Source organism: Terrapene carolina, unplaced genomic scaffold, assembly GCF_002925995.2.
Source record: "Terrapene carolina triunguis isolate 2854851 unplaced genomic scaffold, T_m_triunguis-2.0 Scaffold112, whole genome shotgun sequence".
Classification (NCBI taxonomy): Eukaryota; Metazoa; Chordata; order Testudines; family Emydidae; genus Terrapene; species Terrapene triunguis.
Window position 1 is genome coordinate 9,059,751 of NW_020664463.1, and position 9,704 is coordinate 9,069,454.

At 37.3% G+C, this 9,704-nt stretch overlaps 1 protein-coding gene across 3 annotated transcripts in view; it reads right to left on the reverse strand.

Moving 5' to 3' along the window:
• Positions 1-272: 272 nt before the first annotated feature.
• The window catches only part of INTS13 (integrator complex subunit 13), a 36,773-nt gene continuing 27,341 nt past the window's right edge, over positions 273-9,704 (reverse strand). For all 3 annotated transcript variants that reach the window (XM_026652198.1, XM_026652199.2, XM_029911673.1), the window contains exons 12-17: positions 8,756-8,926; positions 8,190-8,344; positions 6,679-6,909; positions 5,225-5,364; positions 2,748-2,883; positions 273-1,597 (exon numbers count right to left, since the gene is read on the reverse strand). In XM_026652198.1, coding sequence (XP_026507983.1) covers positions 1,558-1,597; positions 2,748-2,883; positions 5,225-5,364; positions 6,679-6,909; positions 8,190-8,344; positions 8,756-8,926 — 873 coding nt within the window. In that variant the 3' untranslated portion in view covers positions 273-1,557. The remainder of the gene's footprint in view (positions 1,598-2,747; positions 2,884-5,224; positions 5,365-6,678; positions 6,910-8,189; positions 8,345-8,755; positions 8,927-9,704) is intronic.

Genomic DNA, 9,704 nt, shown 5'->3' on the forward strand with positions numbered 1-9,704 from the left:
AGAGTAGGGAGTCCTTGCAGAGATCTTTCGGATGACCTTATAAAAGTCAGTCCTGTCTGCTCTGAGAGGACTTTCAATATCTGTAAGCCCTTTTTATAAATGCAGAGATTTGCTCCAGCATCTTTGGTCAAAGTTTTCCCTCCCCCAGCTGTTATGAAGTGCTGTGAAATGATTGCCTTCCCATCCCAGAGGTCACTGGATTTCAGCAGTGTGACACCAAGCTTTGAGAACCTCAGCAATCTCCATATAAATGTAAAATATGACAGACAAAATATCATGCAAGTACTCTTTATTAACTGATCCTATGGATTACTTAAATAATTACACCAGGTGACTCTAAAAATAATCATCATATATCAAGAAAGAAATAAACCATGTATTTACTTAGTAATTACATTACATTATACTTGCTATGTAATCACCTTGAAGCTCTATATTTTATTTCTATTTCTATGCCGCTAAATGGTCAGCAGTTACGAATGTAAGTAAGGAGTACTCACATGATATTTGTGTTCTGATCCAGCCATCATCATCATCATCATCTGTGGCCTTCATACTTTTCTTAGTTGATGAAACTTGGCTATGTGACATGCTGACTTATTTAGAAGAAAAGCCTATGTGCCAGCTACCCTTCTTCCTAAAGTAAGAGCATGGTACAGCATCTTGCACTGTAGTATACCCAAGTCAGTTGTTTCTACCAGCTGCCATCAAGCAAAAGGAAGTTAATTCAGCAAAGGTTGGAGTAACTCCGCTGCATGGCCGCAGAAAGAATAATCGATTGGGCCCTGCTCTCTGAACTGGGTTTTATTTTACACCCCATAGCCTCTTTCTGTACACTCCTGTGGATGGCAAGTTGAAGGTAGCAGCCAGTTACCAGTTAAAGGTGAGGATTTTTGTTTTGTTAATTCTGGCATAAATAGCAACTAGAAAAGCTTTGCTTTCAAACTGAATAATTCTCGATGAAATTAATAATTCATCTTGTTTAAGAAGTTCAGGACCTCACCCCAATCATTTACACTCTAGTGAAGGTTTTAAACCATTTCTCACCCCACTGCCCAACTGTTGATCTGGAACTGCACACTCTCAACGAGGAACTCCAGATTAAGAGTCTGTACTTAATAGGTATTTTTATATTTCTCTTCTCCTAGAGCATGGCCTCTTGAGGAGTTTCATATAGATCTAAAATGTATCAATACAACAGAAAAAAGCTCAAATAAGTTTTTTTAAAATGCTTGAATATTGTGCTTTTCAATATTAAACAATAGACCTAAAAATCAGATTGTATCATTTCACAGGTTTGCTTGTGTGTGTAGCAGGAGAAACATCCTTTCATCCTAAAATATGATTATAAGATACTTCAAGACAAATCCCATTTGCACACAATTCACTGAATGTAATATGCAAATTTTACATTTAATAGAAAAAGGATAAAATCAGAAAAATGTAAAACCAATCAAAGCAACAGATCTATACAATCTTACTGAAATGGTACCAATATCAAATCCAGCATAAAATATTCATGAAATATGGCCAAGCATAGTTCTTAAAAACCAACACTCATTGCCGGCTGGCTTTTCCATTTTCTGTTGTTTCCATTCTGAAATACAAAAATAGGTCAAGAAGACTAGTCAGTTAGAGCATATCGTTTACTTGTCATGCACTCAAATGATTAAAAATAAAAGGCAAATCTGTGAATTTATATAAACATTTCTTTATACTTTTCTAGTGCCGCAACACTATTTTTTTTTTTAGAGACCTCTTTATACATATATAAAGTATATACTATATACACATATATAGTAATCATTAAACCAGAGGAAAGTTTGCTTTCAAGGAACTTTCTGCTTACAGCTAGGGTAAATGAGCAATAAGTTCCATACAGATGCTCCCTGGGTTACGCAAACCTGACTTATGCAAACCCGCACTTACAGAAAAAGTTCCGTTAAGTTTTTTTTTTTTTTTTGTAATTGTCGGGTATGATTTGCGCAAAATTTGACTTACGCAAGGCGTTCCGAAATGGAACGCTTGCATAAGTCGGGGAGCGTCTGTATATAAAAATCACAGTTAAGACTGACGTTACATTATTGACTCCAGCAGTGGTTAACAAAGGCAAGACAAAACACAGACTTGTGTCTGACTGAGGAGGGTCTGCTCCTCTGAATCTCTTGAGCTGTACCAGTTTCTGTCAAATCCTTAATAGTATTTAACATTTTTCCCTGTTATTTTTATCCTTTTGCTCAATTTGTTGGCCACTCCCATTCTAACGATTACTTGATGGCAGCTGGATTTATGGGGATGCAAGAGATGTTATTATTCCTTTAATGTGTTGTACAAGATGCAATGGTTTTATCTCTGCCATGTTTGATTTAGCTACTTTTATGGAGATTTTGTTTTGGGGAGTTTGGGTCTTAATCTCGTCTCCTATTTGGCCCCCTACAAGCATAAGGAGGATTGTGCTGTGTAGATAGTCATTGGGATAGATGGTAAGAAACAATCCAAGACAACAGGGTGGCATTCAGCCCTGCTCAGTTAGGGGGAGGGTTGCAATGAAGTAGGGGCAAATGAATGAAAACTGAGATTATAAAGTTTCTTTGCTGTAAAAATAAATAAATAAATAAAATTTTTTAGATTTTGATTAGTGCAAGAGGTAAGGAATCCTCTTAATAAATTACTACTATGACTAATTTATTCCTGTATATAGCACATTGACTGTTTATAAAATATATTATGTATTCAGCAATACTAACCCATTTTCCTCTTTAAGATGTTGATACAGCTCAGCTTTATTGTTGACAGAGTTCAGACGACCAATAAATTCTTGGTGTTTCCTAGAATTGGCTGTATTAATCCTATTGCTCCACAAAGACAGCAAGGACATTGGCCCTAGGATTAGATTTGAAAATAGATTCAAGGTGATTTGATTAATGAATTCTCAAATACTAATTCAATATAAGTTTACAGAACAAATTATACTATTTATACAGCACCAGCATAGCACATTAAAGACCAATGTAAGACATGGTCCCTACCCCAAGAAACTTACACTGTAGGTTAGATGAATAAGACAGCGGCAAACAGGTGGGAGGTTTAGATGGTACACCTCTACCCCGATATAACGCAACCCGATATAACATGAATTTGGATATAACGCAGTAAAGCAGTGCTCCGGGGGGGAGGGCGGGCTGCGCACTCCAGCGGATCAAAGCAAGTTCAATATAACGCGGTAAGATTTTTTGGCTCCCGTTATATCGGGGTAGAGGTGTATAAGGTTATGAGGTTACCTTTTCCCACATTATGTTAGTTCTATATGGTTTAAGGACATTTGATCAAAATGGATTCTACTATTTTGTGGGCATGAAGTTGGGCCAGGCTTTGTGCCTATGCAGAGCGGTAAATGGATCCAAAGGAGGCAGATCCCATCCCGTTCACAACCCGTAGCAGACAAGGAATTGCTCTGCATCAATCAAACCTTGTCCCAGAGGCAGAATTGAAGCTGTGGCTGCTCTACTGCAATATATGGTAGTGGGGCCATCAAAGGAGCAGTTCCTCCCCTTGATATCCCAGTCTAGGGACTGGTCTCTCCAGCTGATTGACAGTGAGATTGCCAAGTGGTCACTGTCCTTTATGCACCAACCACTGCTGACAGCTCTGAAATACAGCTGTTCAGCCAGCAAGAATGGTGGCCCACTAGCCCAAAAACACTCCCCACCCAGAACTACCAAGGACAGTGGGTAGCAACAGAGCCCTCTGAGCTTTCCATTAGCATATGTTACATTGGATGAGGGGAATCTCAGTCTGTGAACTACCCCATCCCACTCTTTACTTTTTGTAGACTGCTCCAGAGAGTACTCTAGCTCCAGGTCTGCATAATGCAGCTATCTCTAGAACCTTCAGACCACACCACAATATTCTATTTTATATAGTATGTCGATTATCTAATACAGTGATTTTCAACCTTTTTTTCATTTGTGGACCCCTAAAAAATTTCAAATGAAAGTGTGGATCCCTTTGGAAAATCAGCCAGCCGTCTGCAAACCTCCACCATAGAAGTCTTGGCCTGAAAACTGATATTTTGTAAATGTCGCATATGCTCAGCATGGCATTTGATGCAACGTGAGAAAGGGCACTAAACTGTGGACGTCTATGGTAATGACAATACTTCTGGGTTTTGACCTGTAGGTGGGGGGATTCAAATACTTTTTATTGATCAGAGAAACAGAATGCCTTTTCTGGGATCTGAAACTTTATTTTCACAGTCACCTTTTGCGGACCCCTTAGACATAGCCTGTGGACTGCCAGACCATACGTTGAAAACCACTGATCAATAGATTATACACACACAAAAATCAGAAGACATCTCTCAGAATTCACAATGTTCTAATTAAACTAAAACTAACTCTTCAAATCTCTCCAAGACTCAACTCTTCTGCAGTTGACTCCTCACTCTAGGATAAAACAATTTTATGTCCCCTGCTAAGGCTCATTCATTCTGCCTTAACTTGGCTTTTGTGGCCTTCTTTCCCATATAGGTGTATGGTGCATTGTATTCCACCTGTATGCCTTTAGCACTTTACTTGTTGAGGGTTCTTTTCTATAAAGACACACTACCCCAAAATAAATACATTTTATATTTTCTAATAACTCTTCCGCTCTCCTCTGTGTTACCCTCATGGCTTTTTATTCTACATTAATGACATCTCTATACAAGGAAATTAATTTTGAACCCAATAAATTTACTACCTAGATTAGGACAAGGCTGTGATCTTTGTGCACATTGAGAAGCTCCTACTCCAGTTGTAATTCCACCGAAATCAGTGGTACCACATACAATGTTAAGGTACTAACCACATTTAAAACTATCACAATCTGGCCCTTAACGAACAGCAATCAATCACATGGAACTCAAATCAGGAACATAGAGGCTTTGTATCAGTCCCCTGAACCTTCAACCTCACAGCTCGTTTTTCATCCCTCCACCTGGACCAAAACTATTCAACTCATAGTAAGATTCTGCTTGACCCCCTCTCACCAACCACTTTGTGTATAAAGACTTAGCCATGACTCTCATTAGCACTGAATGATTAAATCTACACACAGGATATTCAAGAGGTGCACCTTTATCTTACTCAAGCAAATATGAACTGCTGTGACAACCGTATACGAGCTCTTGCAATTCACACCAATTTTACCTGATTTACTATTTTTCAAAATCATTTTGACTTACCTTTTGTTTTTTCCACTGGAGGTATTTCATCTATTGTAATAAGAGGCTTTTTGTTGGGTGGTTCGGGAGAATCAGGAGAATCTTTTATAACTTCAGCTTCTGCCAGTTCCTCTTTTTCGCGATCCAATACACCTTTTAATCTTAAGTGGGGAAGGGAGGAAAAAAAGGGGAGACAACAGAGAGCATCAACACCACACTTCTCATTTACAGTGCTCGTCCAAGTTTATTCATATACCATCCGTCCTAGCGTAACGATTGCTTTTTTTGAGAGTCATGAGATGGATGAAAATAACTAGCAAAGCCATTGGCTAAGTATTTTCTTGGATGCAGACCAAAAGGAAGTGGGAATGAGCTGAAACTCAATCTCATTTCAATTAGTGACCAATATTTATATGGCACTCATTATTGTGACAATTGGTTGTGATAGAGATTTAAAAGTGCAATTGTTGCTAACCATCCGGACCACACAAATCTACTGCTGACTCTGGGTTTGAGCCTGAACCAGTTTGCTGCCATCTGCATCCCTACCTTTGTCTCACACTAGGAAAGAAAGGAAATCATAGTATTGGAGTTGACCACATGCACAGGTAGATCTAAGTATTATCAGCATGCTCACAACACTGCAGGACAAAACATCCATCTTCCCTAGTGGCCATGCTCGCACACAGAACAGCACATACAAGTTGAGCTTAGAGCTGATTAACCATTTTTTCTGAGTCTCAACTTTATGACTTCTTTAGAAGAGACGTTTGAAAGGGGGAAAAAAAAAAAAAGATACTCAAGAAATTCATGACTAGACAGATTAACTGATCCTTCATGATCACGTGTCACATCAGCCAACAGGACAACTTTTTGTTTCTTAAGGCATAGAAAGCAGGTCCATAATCAATAAACCTTGATGCTAATCTACACAAAACTCAGCGCAGAAAAACCTGGAGCATCTAAATGTCTATGAGGACACCTAAACAGTCAATCAGCCAGAGTTCAGGATAAATGAAATTCACTTGTCTATAGTTTTCAGTCTCACTTCATATTAGGGTTTGTTTATACAAAGTTATTAACAGATGTAGTATGTTACGGATGGGTATACATCTAAGTAGAAAGTGCTATAGATGGTGAAGTCACAAGCAAGCAACTTACTGTTATTTTGGCCATTATAACAATTGATTAAACATTTATTAAAAAACATGTATCTTTTATTATCCCCATTCTAAACTATTTATAAGTGTACCCTTAATATAAGCATGAAACTAAATGTCATATTTGGGAAACTTATCTTAACATCAGATAATTGGGGTTTCGATACTTACACTTACATTTGTGCCTTTTATAAACAAGCTAAAATCAAGTTAGTTAAAACACTTAACCTTTTAAAAATTCTAGCGCTAGACTGTGCTGCATATGCCACATTACATACTAGTACGTGAAAGCATATATTAATTCAGAAAATTCACCTCTCTGATTCCTGCCAGGGTTTTTCCAGTTCATAATCTTTTCCTGATTTCTCTGACTTGTCTTCTTTATCTTCTCTCTTCCTCCCTCGTTTCTTGCGCTCTTCTTCTTCAGGAGGCTTGCTCCTGCAAGCCAGGAGACACTCCAAGACTCGCTGGTGTTTATCCGAGTTATTTATATGCGCTCTAACAAGGGTCTCCAATTCGTTCCACATAATCCGGTATTGTTCATCTCTATCCACAGGCACAAAATAAAATCTTCACATATTTACACACAGACACTCTCTCTCTCTCCCCCTCCAGCTTGTAAGAGCCATTTATATATTAAATAATCAAGGTTCAAAACGGTTACTGTCTAGTAGATTGAGCCTAAGTTTTTTTAAAAAGTCTCAGTAAACTCCCTTTACTGGAATTCTGATAACCCTGTATTGTTTCATTCTTGGAAGCATTGGAGCCGCATAGTATGTGGACATGCTCAGCTGCTTCCAACAAATCTGAACTTGTAATTAAATCTAATACCCAAATCTCCCCTTGAGTCAGAATCATCAATTTCCCTGGGTCAAAGCTATTGTAGAGACATTGCCAAAACCTATTAATGTCACTTGAGCCAACCAACTCAAGAGGCAAGAAGAAACCCTCTTTTTCAATGCTGGGACAGGTAGAAATCCATCTGTTCATTGCCAGATTCAAATGAATTTTAATGTTTTTCTCTTAGACAAAAATTAAAGACAAAATAATAGGGAATCACTGTAACATAACACTACAGAACTGAATAGTTCAAGTATCTTTTGTAGCTCACTTTTTTTTCATACTCAGGAAACCATCCTGCCTAGGATCAGATTGATGTACAAGAAATGCACATCATTATTCCGGGTTGTAGCCCACGAAAGCTTATGCTCTAATAAATTTGTTAGTCTCTAAGGTGCCACAAATACTCCTGTTCTTTTTGCGGATACAGACTAACACGGCTGCTACTCTGAAACATTCCAATGGATGGGATATCATAGACTTACAAATTTGTTGTAAGGGAAGTTTCATCTCTTATAAAAAATGTTTCAACAATGGTATGACTACTTTTAAGATAATCAAATATTAAAAATATTTTAAATATACAATAGCTTTGGAAGTGTCTGGTTTCCATGAGTCCAGTGGTGACCCGCATTTCCTCTGTTCTAACCTACGTGAGGCTCAAGATGGTGTTTTCGGTGTGATTTTTTCCCCTTTAAAAAGTGTCTTAAATATAATAAAAATATTATTCTTTGTAAGATGTGATTGAATCTGTTGTTTCCAGTTACAACTGAGTTTTTTCTTTAACATGAACCAGGGGAATAGGATTACAGCTCTAAATGATGCAGCCAAATGATATACAACATTTATTTTGCACATGTATGTAGTTTAGTGGACTCTAAATTACCTTTGATTGTCCAACTTAAAACACAAGGTTCATCTGGAATGTATGCAGATGTGATTTTTTTTTTTTTGCAAAAGTACAACAAAATTAATAAATGTTAAACCTTTTTGGACCCTTTCCCCTGGTACCAACTGTTGAAATTGGCAGTGGATCATTTTTCCTCTCCATATCTACCAAGTTGTATATTGTTTTCTGACAATTCAGCACATCCTCATCTGTCAGAGCTTCTTTCACAATAACACTGGCTAATGGCACTACCTTCAAGACAAAACAAAACAGAACAAAATCTGCATTTAGTTAGGGGGTAGGGATTTAGAAGCATATTTGAGCATGACATTAAAAAACAAAAATCCTTTAACCTAGATTCATGTAGTAATGCATGCTGGGGACGCTTCAGACGTCTCCCCCTTAACCCAACAGCTTTGCATCCAACTCAATTCCATGTAATGGGAGACATTTGGGTACAGAGTTATAGTTGTAAAATATACACAAAGTACTTAATCAAAAGTGAAAGCCAAAACCTTATTCTAACTGATTTTGTTTTTGTTGATTTTTCTGTAGTGTGCTATCAGCTATGCAGTTTTTACTGATATTAACTCTTCCCTAAGTACAGTTTTAAAAACTTACTCCAGAACAGAACAGAAAAGTTACAAATCCATGATCACTTACAGCTTGCATGTTGAAGATGGTGGTTTGCGAAATAATCATAGGCCAGTAACGAGTATGTTTCTCTAACTGATCTTTTGCTCGTTCCAAAGGAATCTCAAGACTTCCATCGATCTTATATCTGGGGTCTAGAAAAGGAGTTAATCTGTTTTCCCTCATAAATTCACCAAAATCCTAATGATAACCAAACAAGATAAAATTAGGAACTTCTCTAATAAAGTAACTTTCATTGAATGGGTCAAACATCATTACCTCCCTTATGAATAATGCAGAAAGGAAAAGGAATGTAGCCCTAAAAACTATAGGTCTGTGTTCAATATTCTTATGAGCAATTCTACTTTGAATTCATATAGAAAGCATTTAAGGAAGAGGTTTGTCAAATCTTAACTTCATGAAACCTTAACTTCAAAAAATTGTAGGATGTGGGAACAAATGCTCTGCTTTGGATTGGTAATAATGAATTACATATGTTAAAGTTTTATTCTGTTTGTTTACAGTCCACTTTTTGCTAATGTGCACTGAATGCAGAGGATATCAAGTTAAAAAGAGTAAAATGGTTTTTTTTTTTGTTTTTAGAGTGCCCCCTCCACACCTGAGTCTATAAGCATCAGCTCTTTTTTATCTGTGCAGTCCAGCTATTCTCAAAGACCCTCATTATGACAATTATCCTTCTTATAGAGGGCTGGGTGCAGGGCTATCTGGATCCAGTCCACTTCAAACCTTTGTTGAGATAAACAGTGTTTAAAAAGAGTAATCAATGAGAGTATTTCAGAAAGTTCATATTGCCTACAGCATGCAAGCACAGATATGGGATAGCGACAGAAGGCTTCTATAAAGTGGTCATATGTGTGTGTCAATAAATGCTGACTATCAATAATAGAATGAAGAAATAGTTGATCCAGGTGTCTTTTTTTTTTTTTTTTTTTTTTTTTTTTTTTTTTTTTTTTTTTTT